General features: G+C 37.7%; 1 protein-coding gene across 2 annotated transcripts in view; it reads left to right on the top strand.

Annotated features, from left to right (window-relative positions):
- The window catches only part of Efhc2 (EF-hand domain containing 2), a 178854-nt gene that overhangs the window by 137440 nt on the left and 22713 nt on the right, over positions 1–18701 (top strand). For both annotated transcript variants that reach the window (XM_031343008.1, XM_031343086.1), the window contains exons 12-13: positions 10507–10704; positions 12071–12163. In XM_031343008.1, coding sequence (XP_031198868.1) covers positions 10507–10704; positions 12071–12163 — 291 coding nt within the window. The remainder of the gene's footprint in view (positions 1–10506; positions 10705–12070; positions 12164–18701) is intronic.

Raw genomic sequence — 18701 nt, 5'->3', positions numbered from 1 at the left:
CTGTTTCACAAAATAAAAAAAGAAATAAAATTTTGGAGTACTTCAGATTTGACTTTTTCCAATTATAGATGTTTAGCATGTATCAGAAATTCTTTCAGCTTTGCCATGTATATTTTTCTCTTCCTTTTCTTGTACTTCCCCTAATTTTCCTAGGCAAAACACATGTAGCCCTAGTTGTTATGTCTCATCTTTTCTCTCTCACCTTCTTCTCTCCCTACATGCAGTGCTCAATGGTGGGCCTTCCTTCCTATGGCTTCTTGGGTGTGTGGTCTGATGTCTCACTCTGTTGTTATTCTTTTGTTCAGCACTCTTCAGGATAGTTCATTGATCAGCAGAAGAAAACTGAGATACCATAGCATGGTCCACATGCATGCCTTTCCTGATTGGGCCTTACTGATCAGAATTCTAAATTGATCTCTTGCTTTACTTCCACTGTACCCTAGTCATCTGAAGAACTTTGACCATATTGGTTCAAATCTTGGCTCTACAAACTACTATATGTGTGTCCTTGACCAACTTACTGAAGCTTCCTGGGCTTTAGTGTTTAATTGATAAGATGGAGCTATTCGAAGTCTACTAAGAGGATTGCTGTGGGTGGTAAATGATTCCATACAGATGAAGCACTTGAAAAAAGTACCTTCAAGGATTCTTAACACAGCTCTTCTTGCTTTCTTTCAGTCTTGTGGAATACTTTGCCCTTTTCCACCCAACATCATTCCTGTCTCTCCTTCCACTTCCCTAGTTAGCAAACTGCCATTCACCTTCAAGCTCTGCTCCTCTCGGACTTCTATGATGTCTTTGTGAATTTCCCTGTGTATATACATGTGCCAGATCAGATACTGGACACCTTCTCTGAGCTTCTGGTCATGCTTTTATTGCAACCAGTTTGTTTTTGTTTATTTTACTTGGCATTGGTTCTGGGCTGTGACTAACTCTAGGATACAGGTAGTGAGAGTCAGGAGTTAAGTGTGTTCCATTCCTTTCTTTTTTTCTATCAGTTGCCAAGAAGTTTGGTGTTCAGAGTTTGTTAACGAAATGTGCCCATAGCAAATACATGTATCCAGAACACATAAGAATAAATATAATTTTTTAACAAGTAGGAGAAAACATTTAAGCTTATTTGTCAATTAGTTATTAAAATGATATCATCTTTCATGTTGAGTTCAGATTTAGGGGGTTGCTATAGCTGAAGCATAGGACCTCTCAATTGATCTTCCACTTAGCCCTTATGTAACAACAATGAAAGAAAAAGTGGCCATGGGGGGGTGGATGTAACTTAGTATCGGATGAAAATCCTTTAAAATGTCCTCTTTTTTTGCCCTTTGAATTGTATTTCTGAAACATGATCTAAAGGGAACACTTGTAAGTATAAAAAATATTTATGTATACAGCTACTCATTGTGACATTGTTTGTAAAATTTGAAATAAAGCCATGAAATATAAAATACTTATATTTTATAATTATTAAAATGTTATAATGATATAATGTTTAGATGCAGGAAGACTGATAACATCAAGATGTTGTAGAAGTTGTGAGGAAAAAGCAGGTTATAAAATATATTCACCTCAATTTAGAGAATAATGAACAAAACGCTGTATAGAAAACAGATTATAAAGTAGTGTACTGTGTGTTTGGTTGGTTGTGTTGAAGTGCCAGGAGTGTATATATCCTCCTTCCTTTCTTCCTTCTCTTCCATCTCCCTTTCTCCAGCCCTTCTTCTTTCTGTTCTTCCCACAATGAAGACATCAAATAGACTAAGCATTTGTTCCTTCACTGCTATAACCCCAGCCCCCATTTTCCCTTTTAAAATCTTATTTTTATATATTATTCAAATTCTTTACAATTGTAAATATATCATTTTATACTAAAGTTTTTAGAAAATGACTCCGATTATATTATTTGCAATTGTTTGATAATAGCAAGTTAAACTTCTGTGTTGTTTATAAGCACATAGTGAGTAATGGCCCTCATGTTGTATTGAGCCTATATATAATCTGTCAGTAGTACAGGGTTTATGTGGGGGGTCATCATCCACCTAGTTACCTCAGTATTTTGGGATGTAGAAGCAGGAACACTGGGAAGTAGAGGCCAGGCTGGGCTACAGCAAGACTCTTCCTTCCCCAAAGCCAAGTAAGCAGGGTTTACCTGGAAACAAATGATCCCCAACACTGGATAGTCTCACTGAAACTAGGTAGCAGAAAATGAAGTCTTTGCTAGAAAATTACATGCTTATTTATCCATTTCTACCCACACTGCAAGTTAATCACCATCTCCCAGATTTCCATTTTCTTTTCCAAAAAAGAAATATTAGCACAATTTAAGAAACAATAACAATGAAAAATCACTGTAACGTCAGTTCATTTAAATGCATTATCCCAAATGGTGGAATTATACCTGAATGTTTTAAAGGCTGTCTAAAATTATGCTTCTGTGAAGAATAAGATGTTAATAATATACAGCAATTGCTCTTAACTGCATGAAAAGATCTTTTTGTTTGGCTACACTCAAACAGCCCTTGAGTTGAGTGCACCAAGACATAGTGAATTTCAAACTAAATAAATTAAAATTATCATGTACATTCCACTGCATGTCAAAACAGGAAAAGCCATAGCATTTGATGTGAAATGAGATGAGACTGGTAATGAAGAGAAAATAAGAAGCTGCTTACAGTTATTTGGAATAAGAAATCAGGGTCAATGATTTTCAATACAGATGCACCTCTCTTTTAGAAAATATATCAAAAAAACAGATTTACAAAGCAGATGTATTTGGCAGTAATTATACTGTCATAAGATTCTTTCATTTCAAAGGATACATTTCAAGGTTCAGTGTGCTTATTACTGTTAAGATCTTGACAGAAATGGGTGGAATTTGCAGCTACGATGTTGGGTGCTACTGCCAAATACAGATAACCAAAATGAAGATAGCTTGTCCTTATGTGTAACAAGAAATGAAAGAGTGCATCTAATTTGATTTCTAAAAATTTCTTATTGGTGTGGTTTTGAGATCTAGCCAGTTGATAAAGGAAGGTCTGCCTGGAGCTTGTTAGTTTATCCCTTTATACTTATTCTCTGAGTATGACTATTTAAAACAAGCAGACCATTTTCCCTAGCCATTTTGCAGACAAGTTCTGAGATTTCAGAGTCATTAAAAATAGTTCCCTGTCTTCCAAGATAAATTTACTTAAGAGAAGTCACTTGTCCCATTTAATGCAACTTGAAACAATCCCCATTATATGATATGAATACTAAAATTTGCTCTCATTTATTGTTTGGTGTTCCAGTCACTATGCTAACTGCCTTTCATAGCTTTCTAACTTAATCCTAGGTTTTCATGTCTGTAACAAACAATTTATTGTACAGGGATTAGAATATACCAGAGACTGTGTAAAGTGGTACAGATTTAGCTGAATAGACAAGTAGTCATGGCCTTTGTATACCATACATTCTAGATGGTATGGAAAGACGTTAAGAAAATGAGACATAGGCTAAAGTGTGATGGATAGCAGCAGCAGAAGATAGCTGAGAAGAGATTAGAGTTCTAGAGGAAGCGTAAAACTTTTAACGGGGGTTTAACAGGAAGAATTAGAGGGTCATAGTGATAAGTTATAAGAGTCAGCATACTAGAAGAACCAGATCAGCTTGTTTGGCCCTGGAGGCATCAGGAAGCTTATGGCTTCTTATATGGAGAGATGATAAGCACTTAGGAAGATCTAACAGAATAGTAGCATGGTCATATTAATATCTTGAAAGGATCCTGAAGCAAACTAATCTTCTCTGACACAGATGCTTGTGCCGAGTTTCACTGATAGAGACTGGGGCTCAGAAGGAAAAATTGGCTTACCACTCACTAGGGATCATTGGAACTGAAATTTTAGTGCAGGTCTGACTAATTTTACAGTGTAGGGCACCCCTACTCCCACTAAACCACACCATTTCCCAGTTCAAAACAGGTTCGTGACCTCGTCAGGCAAAGATGACTTTCTTATAGTCCTAAGTGACCCTCTTCCTTTTGCCTCTCTTCTGGCGTTCTTTCGCTTTGGTGGTATGGTTACCATGTTGCATAGCTTTTGAGGAAACCACTTAACAGCATATGTTTATAAATGTATTCTGTGAAGATGGTACAGCCTAGCTTTGAAGATGGTAATGGCCTAGCTCTCTAGTGAGGCTGCTGAGTTTGTAAGTGGCTTTGAACTACAGTTAGGCCTTAGCAGAATCTCTGGTCATGTATTTCTATTAGCCCTATTTCAATGTTTGTTTTCATCTCTCTTTCACCTGACATATATTCTGCCAGCTACCTCTGCCACCCTCTGCTATCTGGCAGTGTCTTAGTCCAACAGTATGCCATGAAGGGAATGTTAATAACAATAAAGTAGGGATTTATTTGGCCTTCAGGTAGAAGGAAAGCCTGAGGGAGTACAGGATGTGAGCAGCCAAGTGTGACTTATGATTAGAGGAAGCAAAAACATATTTTATTTGATGAATATCAAATTGAAAGAAATAAGAAATGGTGCTAACAGTCAGCAAAACTGTGGCTTGCTTTAATTTATGCTCATCCATATTTTTTGTTACCCGGCTTTAAAGCCTAAGTCTTAGGCTCTTGAAGCCTTGTTTATCCTAAAACTCATTTTAAAAAGTTTATTTGAAAGGCATTGCTTAAAGTTTAATGATTTGATATGTAAGAAAGTATCCTGAGGTCCAAACCTTTAAAATGAAGTTTTGATTCACTGTTGCTTGACTAAATGACTCTAATGGAATTAAAGCTTCTTAAGCTGTTTAACATTACATGTTGCAGAATTCTGCAGTTAACTCACTACCCTTCAACAGCATGGCATTCCTTTTTTTCAGTCTTATGATTTTAGTTACAAAACCAGAATCATGTCAGTATACTTTCTAATATTAACTAAATAATACTATTATCAACATGGTATTAAACTGTAGAAAATGTGAGTGCTTGGAGTGTAATACAGTGTTGGTAAAGACAAAAGTAATTTAATATTGGAATATTTAAGATACTTGATATTAATCATCAAGATAGAGTTAGTAGGTGAGATATTTTTTAAAGAATTTGTTTTATTTGTAATTACATGTGCTTGTGTGTGTTTGTGCACATGCGTGCAATGCCCATGGAGACCAGAAGAGGGCATTATTTTGCCTGGGACTGGAGTTACAGGCAGTTTGTGGATGCTAGGAAATATACTTGGTTCCTCTGTAAGAGCTAGCTATACATGCTATTAACTGCTGAACTACCTACTAGGTAGTTTTTAAAGGATGTTTTCATTTCTCTTTGGTGACTAGATAGGAAGTGGTGAGATAGAATGTCTGTATCAGGTCTTATTTGAGGGTCTCTGGATGTTTAGGTGAGGACTGGCTATGATTGGTGGAAACTAGACATTAGTTTTTATGGCTTTGCAAAGCCAAAGTGGAGTGTGAAGATAACAGGTTGACCGTTCCTTAATAGCTTAAACATTGATTACTGTATAGTCCAGAAATTGTATTCCTGAGTACATGAATTCCCTCTAAAGTGGAATCAGGTACCCAGTTCAGCATGGCAGCATATATCTGAAATTCCAGCACTTGGGAGGCTGAAGCAGAAGAATTATTGTGAGTTAGAGACCAGTCTGGACTACAAAATGAATTCAAGACTAACCTGGGTTATGTAGCAAAAGACTAAACAAAGCAGGTATTCAAACAAAACCTTGTACACAAATATTCATGGTAGTGCTGCTTACATTAACAAAGGGTGGCAACAATTTAGATATTTGTGAATATGCCAGTAAGAAAAATATAGTATATTCATATAATGAAATATTATTCTAATGTGATAAGGAATCAAGTACTTAGACATGCTACCATGTAGATGAACCTTGAAAACATTGTGTTACATGAGAGAACCCAGTAACAAAAGCATACATACCATTTAATATGAACTATCAAAAGTTGGCAAATCTGCAAAGACAGCCAGTTAGGGGCTGCCAGGTAGGGGAGAAGGCTGATAGGAGGAAGGAAAGAATAGCTGCTTAATGGGGATGGTGTTCTTTGGGGTGATCTAATGTATAGCATTACTCATATCTTAAATGTCAGGAATGGCGCATTTTAATAAAAAATAGATTATACTATTTTGCTAAGATTTTCTAATTTTTCTTGTCAAGTTTGTTGAAGTTTGGCAAGATGTTTTGAATCACAAAGAACATGGGAAACACGGGGTAAAATAGTAGCAGCCACCATTTGGACATCTGTGTGATGAGGCATGGACATCTGAGTGGAGATCCTCGGGTGGAGTCCCAACTCTCACTCTGTAGCAGCCATACACGCAGTACTGCAGAGCTGAACTGGGCCTCTTTTTCTACTGTGGGGTGGCTTGGTTTTGTAGCTTTCACATAAAGCCATGGAATGCTGTGAGATACTGAGCTATTTAAAACAAGCATACAGGGACCCCCAACAGATATAAATTTGAGCTGTAGTGAAGCCAGGATAATTTCACTTTATGCAATGAAAAATAAAATAAACTTTTATGATCTGGAGGTGCTATAATAACTTTAGTTAGACATGTATTGAAAGTTTCTAGCTATTGCTATGCAGTCTTTCTCTCTCCCCCTTTTCCTTCCTTCCTTGTTTTTTTCCTTTCCCATCGTCCTTCTCTCCCTCCCTTTCTTCCATCTCTCCTTCCTTCCTTATTCCTTTCTTTCTGTTGTGGGGGTATACCACTTGCTTCTCTTCATGCTATTTTCTGTTTTCAAGAGTAAAAGAAATATTTCCCTATTGCAGAGACCTAGAAAAATTAAAAATATGTTTTATCAAAAGGAAGCAATCAGAGATAACGTCCTTGATGTTTTACATAAATGTGTCCCATGATTGTTGTTTTTTTTCTATGTTATATAGTCACCTATATCTGGAGTTTTCTTGGGATCATACTATGCTTATCCATAGAGCACCAGCACTATGAGTATTGTTGATACCAAGAAGCACACTATTAATGCTGTTTCATTTTATGCACATTCATGAGTGTTTATTTCATTACTAGTGCAATTAATGATCCAAGCCTTTCTTTGCAAACACTCTTCTATGTTCAGGGATACTTAGTGACTCAGACTTTCTAAAATTGTGTTGACTAAGTTCAGTTCTCAAAACAGAGGGTTAATAAGATGTCTTACTCCATTTTTCTGTTTCTATGACAAACTACCTATGGCTTATCTAACCCTTATCTAGTCCTAATTCCCTCTTCCAATAACAGTAATATTTATTTCGAGATTTAAGTTTTCAACACATGAATTTGGGGGGAAATAATCAAATAATAGCACAGACTGAAAAGAGAAAAGTGGTCCATACAAACTCAGCTCAAGGCTAAAAATCATTAATCGAGTTCTTGCCTAACATGTGTAAGGAACTAGCTCTGATTCCTAGCTCTGCAGGTACATACAGTTCAGTTCCAATCTATTGTTCTTTAAGGATAGTCTCTTATCAGTCTATATACTGTCCTAGCAGAAGAGTGTATAGAGTAATACACAGAAGCATAGGTTTTGAGGTCAGATATGTAGGTCCCCATTCTAGATTTTGAAAAACTGAGCAGATTAATTAACATATTCACATCTGGAAAATATGAATAATAATAGTACTAATCTTTTAGGTCAAGTGAGATAATCCATGCCAAAAGTATCTGTAGCTATTTGTCTTAGTCACAGTTTTACTGTTGTGAACAGACACCATGACCAAGGCAACTCTTATATGAATATCATTTAATTGGGGCTGGCTTATAGGTTCAGAGGTTCACCCATTATCATCAAGGCAGGAGGATGGTAGTGTCCAAGCAGGCATGGTGCAGGAGGAGCAGCTGAGAGTTCCACATCTTCATTTGAAGGCTGCTATGAGACAACTGGCTTCTTGGCAACTAGGACTAGCATATTAAAGCTCACATTCACAGTGCCACACCTACTCCAACAAGGCCACACCTTCTCATAGTGCCACTTCCTGGGCTCAGCATATAAAAACCATTACACTATTCTTCAGCAAACAGTGAAGTTGTTATTTCTATTACTTCTTTTATTTGGTTCTGCTAGCTTGTGGCCTTGAGAGATCTTCTGTTGCTTTGAGAACCTAACTGTAGTACGGAGTCTGAGAAATTCAGATAACAATGTGCCTTTCATAGGGTTTCCCACAAAGAATAGCCCTTGCTAATAGTACTAATTGATTGGCCTGAATTACTAAAGTTGAGGGATTCTATTTGTTGATTTTGGCCTCCATTAAAAAATTTAAAAACTGGGTCCTCAGGTAATATTATGTCCAATTTTCTGAGGAACTGCCAAACTGATTTCCAGAGTGGTTGTACCAGCTTGCAATCCCACCAACAATGGAGGAGTGTTCCTCTTTCTCCACATCCTCGCCAGCATCTACTGTCACCTGAGTTTTTGATCTTAGCCATTTTAACTGGTGTGAGGTGGGATCTCGGAGTTGTTTTGATTTGCATTTCCCTGATGACTAAGGATTTTGAACATTTCTTTGGGTGTTTCTCAGCTCTTTGAGTTTCCTCAATTGAAAATTCTGTTTAGCTCTATACCCCATTTTTAATAGGGTTATTTGGTTCTCTGGAGTCTAACTTCTTGAGTTCTTTGGGCTGAGTGTGGGTTCCCCAATGCAGGAATTAGAGAAGGGACTGAAAGAGCTGAAGGTGTTTGCAACCCCATAGGAAGAACAATATCAACCAACCAGAACCCCCAGAGCTCCCAGGGACTAAGCCACCAACCAAGAAGTATATAGGAGCTCCAGCTGCATATATAACAGAGGATGGCCTTGTCAAGCATCAATGGGAGGAGCAGTCCTTGGTCCTATGAAGGCTTGATATATGCCCCAGTGTAGGGGAATTGAGGATGGGGAGGTGGTAGTGGGTGGGTGGGTGAACACCCTCATAGAAGCAGGGGGAGGGGGAATGGGATAGGGAGTTTCTGGGAGCTGGAGGGTGGGAACCAGGAAAGGCGATAACATTTGAAATGTAAATAAAGAAAATATCCAATAAAAAAAAATTCCGAAATAAAAAAAACAAAAAATAAAATAAAAATCTAAGTAGAAAACGCTCAATAGGGTAAGCTGTATATAAAATGAAGTTCCTTTGGATAGTGGCAAGATTATGGATTCCAGAACAGGAAATTCATCATTAGGATAATCTTGCTTCATTCATTGATATTTTCTCAGTCATATTCCCCAAAACCCTTCCAACCATGTGTATGTGTATTTGATGTAGGATCTCTCTATATAGCCCAGGTTGGCCTTGAACTCCTAGCAATTCTCTTGCCTCAGCCTTCCCAAGCCTTCTGAGTGTACCACCATATATAGATTTCTGAGATCCTTAATTGATAATGATAATTACCAGAAAAATCCAAAATAACTAAAGGCAACTAATCTGGAAGATCCAACTATAGTAGAAGAACAAATGAAATCTCATGTTCCTGTATTTATTTGGGACTCTTGAGAGCTGAATAATTTCCAGTAAGTCAATTATCTTATGGAAGGTTATTCATGTAACCACCATGACATTTTTCATTTTAATGATTTTGATTTAGTTCTTCCTAGTGTAGGCTGCACAATTTATACCTTTTGTAGGGATGATGAATTGAAAACAGTACAGACAGTATGTTAGGCTTTGCATCCTCATCATCAGTAATATGTTGTTATTGTTTGGGTTCTTTAGCACTGCTAAATAATCTCAGTGCCATTTGTCTTTTATAGAGTCAGACAGCTGAATTCTTACATGATTCTTCTAAGTTGTTTCTCATTGCCAGGGTGTATCACTTTTTACCTTTGGCAGCCAAAATGTGAACAACTGCTTTTCCCGTCTTCAAAATATCCTTCTAGTTTATTGACTTATAAATCCTGTGCCCTGGGAAAACAGAAACCCAAGTCAGTTACTATTTCTTGTAAGGAAGATGACAAGACATTGACCCAAGTTATATACTTAGTGACAGGTATTTAAACAACTAACTTCCTTATTGCAGATTATTCTGAAAGTGAACAAAATATTTTATTTATATAGTATGATGCTTATTATTTTCCATGATAGCATTGTTGTCTTTTTGATGCTCCTAAATTAAGTATCTGAATTAAGTCAAAGAAAACAATTGCTGGACCTGATAGCACAGGTCTGTAATCTGACCTAATTTCCCAATTAGCTGAGGCAGGAGGATCTCAAGTTCAAGGCCTGCCTTGACTGTAGGTGAATTCAAGGCAAGCCTAAGTAAATTACTGAGACCCCCATCTCAAAAGGAAAACAATGATAACAATATTAAGAGGACTAAGGTAATAGCCTAATGTTAAAAGGTTTGTTTCCCATGTCAGAGGCCTGAATTAAATTCTTAGTGCTGACAATGGAAGGAAAAATAGTATCAAAATAACTAACAAAAATAGTTGTCCCCTGAGACATAGTGAAAGTTTTATAAAATGGAATTTGAACCTGATTAACAGAAAATATTCTTCTATGTCATTTTGTGAATATTGTTCTTTCCACTTTATTTGCAGAGATATCCTGATGAGCATCACTATGGGGAAGCTCATAGACCAGGAGCTCATAACCATTGCACGCCACTACCGTGTGCCTGAGATTATGGATCCAGACTTAACATACTTAATTGCCCAGGCCCATGAAAAGTTCAAGAAAAGTATGTTTGAGGAGTTTGACATGTTCATTTATAACTGTGTGTATGAAGACAGAGAAAGGTAAGTTTTGTTTTATTGATTCTAATAAATCACTTAAATTATGTGAACTTAAGTAGTAAAGAAATTTATGTATTTTTATGAAAATGTGCAAAGAGCAAATTGACATGCCTCATCATACTGAACATTTTTAGCAAAACTATCTTAAATCATAGGAGACGGGATGGATAGAGGAAATCTTCTATCTTCAAGATGAATAGGCTGCCCTCTTTCATTTTCTTTTGTTTCTAGGTGCTTTTGACTAAAATAGAGTAAGATGTTTAGGGTTTAATGATGAGCTGTCATCTTTTATATTATTTTGGTACTAAATAGGATTTAAAAACTGTGGCTTTTATAATAGACAGAGCAGAGACTTTGCAAATAAACTTTCTATGGATTGGGGGGGACAATTTCTCTTTTAAAAATAGTGAAACTGTGGGATCTATTTCTAATGCACTGCTCATGTGTGTTTAATTTTGCTAGGTCATTTAAAAAACTTATTTTAAAAAGAGTTTTTATTTATGTATTTTTGTATGTTGTTTCTCTGTGTGCATGTGTATAGCACTGTAGTACCTGTGGAGGTCAGAAAAGGGTACTGGGTCCCCTGGAGCTGGAGTTACAGGTGGTTGTGGGTCACCAGCATGGGTGCTGGGAGCCTCCGAGAGAATAGCAAGCATTTTTAACCACTGAGTCATCTCTCAAGCTTCATATTATTTTTATGCACAGCTTGATATATGTTTGGATTCTTGATTTCAGCATCTTTATTGCAAAAAAGACCTGTTGTTGTTGTTGTTATTATTATTATTATTTTGATTCTAATTTTGTGTGTTCAAGAAAGACTACTGGTTGACTGAGAACACTAGGGAAATTATTCTGTGTAAAGTGATCTTTGGGTCTCCTGTAAAGAACATGACTTTATTCTGAGAAAATCAAAGAGAAGGCCCCAGTTGGGTTTGGGTCCAAGGAAAAGTAAAAAAAAAAAAAAAATACCCCCAAGTCATATTATACTTGTGGTGCAGGTTCTAAATGCCTGTCTAATTAAGAAATATTTTCAAATATCAAAATCAATTTGACTAATGGTCAAAAATGCAGATCAGTTACTTAGAGCAACACTTACGGCTACAACTTTAATATGCTGTACTACTTACTACCTACCAACAATTGGAATCTGAATCTTGAAAGTCTTTTCTGACAATAGTCTGGTCACACCCGAAGTGGAATCCATTAATGAAATGCAATATAACTGTTTTCCCTTACTTTCAATTCAAATGCCAGTTTTGATACTTCTATTTTAGGATATATCTCATTTATGTTTCCCTCCCTATAGCATATAACTCTTACTAACATGACATACAATTCATAAAAGCACATTTACTTTCTTTGAATACAGAAAAGGTGTATTACCCACCAAAGACATCAAAAGGTTGTGCAAGTCTTCCAGGCTACCTTTGAATGATGACTTTCTAGATTGCTTACTGTCCAGGTAAGTGAAGATCCTCTTTTCAAGGAGACTAAACTTTATGTTTTTACTTGGGGTATAATTATCTTTGATTTGCTTTTGACTGTTTTGATCATATCATTGATAACATAAGTATAAGTATTATGAAAGAAAATTTAAGTCATGATTTTAATTCTTTAAACGCCTGTTAGGAATTATTATTTCATCTTTTGGACATTAATGTGTACATACACATGGGGTTCCTGAGGCAAGATGAAATGTATGCCTTTATTGGTTATGATTTTGCCATAAAATTTAGGTAAGGCTTTTGAAATCAGTAATAACTGGTGTCTAAGGACATGTAGTAAGAAGACCTATGATTAGGAACACTTACTTGTCTCCTTGAATTCTTCTCTAGAGCCAGGCATAGAATAGATGGTGCCATGAAGGCATTGTCACCATACTGTCATATTTTCATCACGTCTGCTTCCTATGCCATTAGTCCAAGCTCTCTTGCTCTCTGACTCACATATCTTGATCATTATGATATTTTTCCTTTGTGCCATATATGATCATTACTTTAGATACAATATTTCATGTACTTTTGAGGACAACTTACAGTGGACAGAACTATTGCCACCCTTATTTGTACATAAGATGTTGAAGTTTAGAGAAAGATGGTATTTTGTCCATCTTCTAGAGGAAGATCTGGAACCTGACTATTGAACCTTCCAGTTCTCACCCCTGTTTCTGATAGTTTTGAATCGTTCTCTACAAATATCCAGCATATTAGGATGCCTTGACAATTCTATCTCCTTTCTCTGCCTTCACAAACTCATCCTTTTCCATTATCACCACTCTTGTTCTGACCCCCAGTGCAGGGGTTCATTATTGATCTTCTACCAATCTCTGGAGTTCTAGATCTGTTTTTACACACAGCAGCTAAGTACATTCTAGAAGCAAAAATGTCCTTGTATTGCCCTTTTTATGTGACTGTGCAATTTCTTTTTTCTGTATAGAAAAATCAGTTATTTTGTCCTTGGCTCAAAACTTTTTGTTGGAGCGTGTTCTCAAACAGGAGAGTCTTCATCTGAGATAAAACGTAAAAATAAGGGGAAGAAAAAAATAATTCCTATACTAGGGAACTGGGATCTAAAGTATCAGAAGAGGTACCTAGAGGAAGCCAATTCAGATAGATGTATGTGTTCAGTGAACTGACCTAGGCGAATTCTCTAGAGAATCACCACCACATATTCTTCTCTTTTCTTTTTTGATTTCTTACTTCTTTAGATCTATTCCTTTTTATTTGCTAGTAGCAGTGTTGAGGGGAAGTAGACCGTCCTAATGTAAAGTAGCCGAAATAAAGTAGACAAGCTGGGAGTCTAAATTCTCTATAGTCATCATGTTCCCAAGGCCTTCAGTTCCCCATAATCCAGAGAAATGGGTTATCTGACATTGGAACATATATTCTCTACCTTCCAACTTTTTTTTTGTTTTCTCTGGCTGTTACTTCAGTAGGAAACAACACCACAAACATGGAACTATCTTGGGATTTGCTTAGCTGGTGATTGCAGTGGTTTTTTTTCCTAAGATTTCTTAAAATTGTATGATTTTTCTTTTGTTCCTTACATAGTAATAAAGAGTTGTGACTTGACCCTTGGTCCATTCACATGTGGAAACCTACTTCTAATGTTTTTGATTTATCACCTGTGAACAAGCAACAAGCTGCCTGCCCATACTTGCCACTTTGGGCATTTCATGTTGTCTCTTAAGTTCTTTTTGAACCACTTACAGCTGTGCAAACTTATACAAGAGTTTTGACCTGTCCAAATCTCAAATCCCTTCCCTAAAGTGGACTATCAGCTTACATCCTAGTATTTCCATCCTCCAAGTTCTGAAGAGTCACTGAGGTACATGGCACAGTACTTGGTACTATCTCTTGGCTGGAAACTAGGAGCAAAGCTAAGCCAGAGGTCACAGTTCATATAGTGAACCTCAAAACTGAACTGGAAGGAGCCTGTGTCTATTATGCCAGGAGCCCTATTTTGTGATAGTTGGATCTCGATGCTTTTCATACATTAAGCTGTCTCCTAGTCAGGAAGCTGTAGATCTTTATTAAATTATCTCTTGATGAGCTTGAGGATTTGTTCTGCTAGAAAGTTCAGTGATGTGGGAGCCTGGCCCTGCAGGAACCAGAGTTCTTACACAATGCTAAGGCCACCAACCATTCATCCTCCCATTCTCTCAGCAGACTATTTTGTCTTTGCCTTTATGATTTGACATTAAATTCAAAAAGACTATTCTGCAACTTGTTTTGAAATCTGTCTCAATCTCTGTATGGCTGCCTCTGTAGCTGAGGAGGTCATTCCTCTCTGCTGCTGAGCAGCCCATGTTCAATTTAACTTTGCTTTTAATTGTGCAGTGACCCTTCTCCATACTCAGGGGAAACTTCAGACTAATCAGATTAGAAAATGGCTCATTCCCATTCCCCTCTCCATCCAATGTGCCCTGCCATGATTTGGGTCACATGCTTGGTGTTTTGCGTCATCTCCGCAGATTCCTTTCAAAGACTGCCCTAATTCCTAATGGGCCCATCAGCCTGCAGCTTACATTTAGATTCTGCATTCTTATTGTTCCCCACAGACTGCACAAGGCTTTACTGAGCTTGACGAGAGTCTCTTGTCTGCATAGCCCTCTTCATGGTATGCTAAACCAGAACCCCCTTTGACGTCTACAGTCTCCCATGGGAGGCAGGCATGGAGCTTGTTGTTTTTGCTCCATGCAGATTGTGCCCAGGGACTATTACCTGCCTTAGGGTGAGGCTGAGTAGCTGCTGAGTTTTATGAATTCAGATCACAAAATGAAAGCACAGTGGCTACAGGACACGGTTCTTCTTTTTACCTAATGGCAGCTACCTTGGCATTTTCCCTACCGCTGTGTTTGGTGGCAAGATTTTTCTTCTGTTTCATTCCCTTTGTCCTTAGAACTCAGTTAGGTCTTTTCCTTATTAGTACAACCAAAGATGCAGTGTGGACTTCACAGTCTTCTCATTGGCAGTTGATTCAGGCCCCAGCAGTTTGTGTTTAAGATCTGGTATGAATTCATCTTCATCACCACCCAAGTTCATTTCACTAATGCAGAGTATTAGACTTCAGCTCTATGTAGTGGTGGCTAGTACCCATTAATAACAAACAGTAGTGACACTTTATATTGACATAGTGTTCTGAACATGAGAACACTTGGTGAAAATCATGTTAAAAGGTGCATTTTAATTGATGATGGGCATTATTCACCATTTCATAACTGCAAGCTTTGAGATATGAGGAGAGTCACTGAAAAGGGGTGTTCACTGCCAAGTTGTAACTCAGTATGATATGAAACCCTTGCTTCTATTCAGACTCCTAGAGATAGAACTCTGATCCCCTTCATCTTTGAAGCCTTGAAGACTTCTTCTTTGCTGGAGCAGTGTATGCATATTGAATCCACTATACCTAACTCTAAAATCCAACTCATCGCTGCCCTAGATTTGTGGTCCTTATTTATTCAACCTCCTTGAATTTATGTTTAGATGTAAATGTCCTTACATACTTCTGAGCAAGATATTTTGCTTCTTAAACCTCAAGATATGGAGGGAAATCTTAAGTCTTTCCATCTTGTGCTCCTTGTAGAACTAGGGAGTAAAAAAAGGTAGCCGTCTCTAATTTTGACCTTCTGAAAATAGATGGGGAATTCAAATGCAGTCTTCTCCCAGCAGCTCTGCCACAAGCTAGTATTTTATGGCTGGCTTCGGGTCCCATAGAATGCCTTAGAACTGGCCTCCCAAGAGAACTGGTGCCTCGTCCAGAAAGATCAGTTAAAATGGAAAAAGTTAACAGGGCTTTAAAAATCATCTCATTATGCTTTGCCCAGCCTGCCCCCTCTTAGAGGCAGGGCTCAGTCTCAGGCAATTTTCCCCAGCAATACCTGGCAGTGAGGCTGAAAGGCAAGCACTGAGCCATGTGGCTATTGTTTCACAACGTTTGGTGTACTCTTGAGGGCTTCATAAAAGAGTGCATGTTTTCTCTCACTGTTTCTTCTACTGCTCCCTTCCCTCTGTCCCCTTTGCTCCTTTCTTCTCTCCTCACTGTGTTAAATATGCATACCCACCCAGGGCCTTTCTAAAGGTTCAAATGCAGGGTGACTTGAGATTGAAAAAAACTCTAGAAGAATCCCACACCATGTAGAGTCAATCAACAGAGAATTGATTATCTGTATAGTCCATATTTGGCAGCAATTACCCACCTCACAAGGCACCTCTAAATTTTCCATTCAGAGATGGAGCTACTTAGAAATAGCCAATTACTTACTGTCACCCCCAGTGATGCCATCTTGTCAACTGTACCCACCACAGTGACCTAGAGCTTCTCCTTTCTTGTGCATCTGGCATCACAGACTTCCACCGGGTGTTTCAGAGCACACTTCGTGCGCTCTGCAGTAATGGCCACAAACTAAGTGTGATTGTGAGTCAAAGTGGGGCTTCACTGCCTTTCCCTCTCTTCTGGACCATTTCCTAAGCAGTGAGGTAGCCAGTATAGCAGCAGAGGGGCAGGTTTGTCTTCAATGAAATATAGTGCCACTAATCCTTCCACCTCTGTGGAGGGTGAAAATAAAGCAGCACAGCATTATTCCCTGTGGCAAGGGGTGGCTAGCTTCTGCAGTTTTTGAACTATTCATCATTCTTGGGAAGGGGAGCATGAACATCAGTCAAACATCCCATTAGACTCACTTCTAAGAACTCCCACCTAGCAAGGCCTCAGAAGGCATGTTTGGGGGCTGTTATTATGTAAAGAGGAACTAGAGAGATTGCTTTCCCTCCCCCTTCCTCCACAAACATGTCTCTTAGTTTGTGTAGGGAAGGAAATGGTGGATTGCTAGAGCATAAAAGGGAAAGAAGAATTTATGGAGGCTTTAGGAAAACACTTTAGCAGTGTTAGCTGGCACTTGAATGTAAGGAGGCTGACTTTTTAACAAGCATAGAAACACTTAAAAGCCAGAATTAGCCTTGCCCTTTAGGGCAGTCACCCTGGAAAGCTATACACTGATTTCAACAATGTTGCCATAGAAAGTTCTTCTTTGGAATTGGCTTCAAAGCCCTTTCAAATGAGTTTCTTCCTAAGTGGCAAATCTCCATCCTTTAACTATAGATCAGAGTTTTAGCAAAACCAAATGTCCTTTGGTGAGGAGTAAAGTAGAAACTCAGGTGGAGAATCTGAACCATGTGTTGGATTGAAAGCCTGGTGCGATTATAAAATGTAATCTATTTTCTATAAGGTTCATAGGCTTTTCTGAAATCCTTTGAAAGGATGTTTGAGACTTGGCAAGTAGTTCCATTAGTCATCAGACAAAGAGGTTTCCATGAAGAGTGACAGAATCAATAACCTTTGGGGGCAGCTCTTTGGTTCTCACTCCCCTGATATTCAAACCTTTCTCCATTTCTAAGCTGTTTCCTTTCTCCTTCTCCTACTTGTCCTGGTTTTAATGCCAAAAGGGCCTCGTCTCTAGATTTTCCCTTACATTCTTATATGAAAACATGATAAATATTGAATGGAAATGTATACTATAATAACAAATGATGGCATGAAAAAATCTCACCATATCAGTGGTCCAAGGAAAAAAGCTATGCTCAGAATTTAGGAGCAGAAAAGAGCACAGAGAGACTAATTCCAAGAGAACAGGATCCCAGCTAGGAGTGTTCCTGACTTTCCAAGACTGTTATTCCTACCTTTACTATTGAGAGAAGCATGCTTTGGGGTCACTTCGTATGTTTTTAATGCCCCTTAAATTTTTATTTGTATAAAATTGATACATGCTTAGAGTCGGTGTAACATAACCATCAGTGGGGCTTAAAAAAAAAAAAAAAAACAACCAAACACTCTGGCAGCATTAGCAGCCATGTTAATCCCTCCTAACTACTTTTGCAATTAATAGAGTAGCATGCTCATAGCACTGTATTTTGATTCATCAAATTTGTCAACAATACTTACTAACCTACCATTTTGATGATGACTAAGAAGTTAGCATAATTGCTATTCTATTATTATTTTTATTTCTGTATGCTCTGAAGACACTTTCTTTATTCTGAAAGTTTATGGTGGAACTAAGTATATGTATATGTAGTATGTTTACTACCTTTTGGGATCTCCTAGCTTGGAGGCACTTCCCTTTGTTGTTGATGAATTTTCTACAAATAATCTTCTCTATTCCTGTTATGATGAATTTCAGTCTCTCAAGTTTGTATATTTTGTCCCTTCAGTTTTTCCATTTTAATTGTGATCTCTTTTTAATTAAGGGATTTCTTTCATTTTACATTCCAGCCTTTCCATAGAGTTGTCTTATTCCTATCATATTTTTAAAGCCAAGAATGTGTTTAGGTCACATGTTCTTTTCTTGTAGTCTTCTGTTTTCTTTTCAGGAGCGCAATGTATTTCCTCATTTTACATCTTGCTATCTGCTTCCCAATCAGTTTTTATTTCTTTGGTCCCTTTATTTTCCCTTGTTGTCCATTTGATTTCTGTCCTTAATGTTGGATGCTTAGTGGAGACAG

The sequence above is a fragment of the Mastomys coucha genome, chromosome X (genome assembly GCF_008632895.1).
Source record: "Mastomys coucha isolate ucsf_1 chromosome X, UCSF_Mcou_1, whole genome shotgun sequence".
Classification (NCBI taxonomy): Eukaryota; Metazoa; Chordata; class Mammalia; order Rodentia; family Muridae; genus Mastomys; species Mastomys coucha.
Note: the sequence above shows the minus strand (reverse complement) of the source record. Positions and strands in the feature narration are given on the sequence as shown.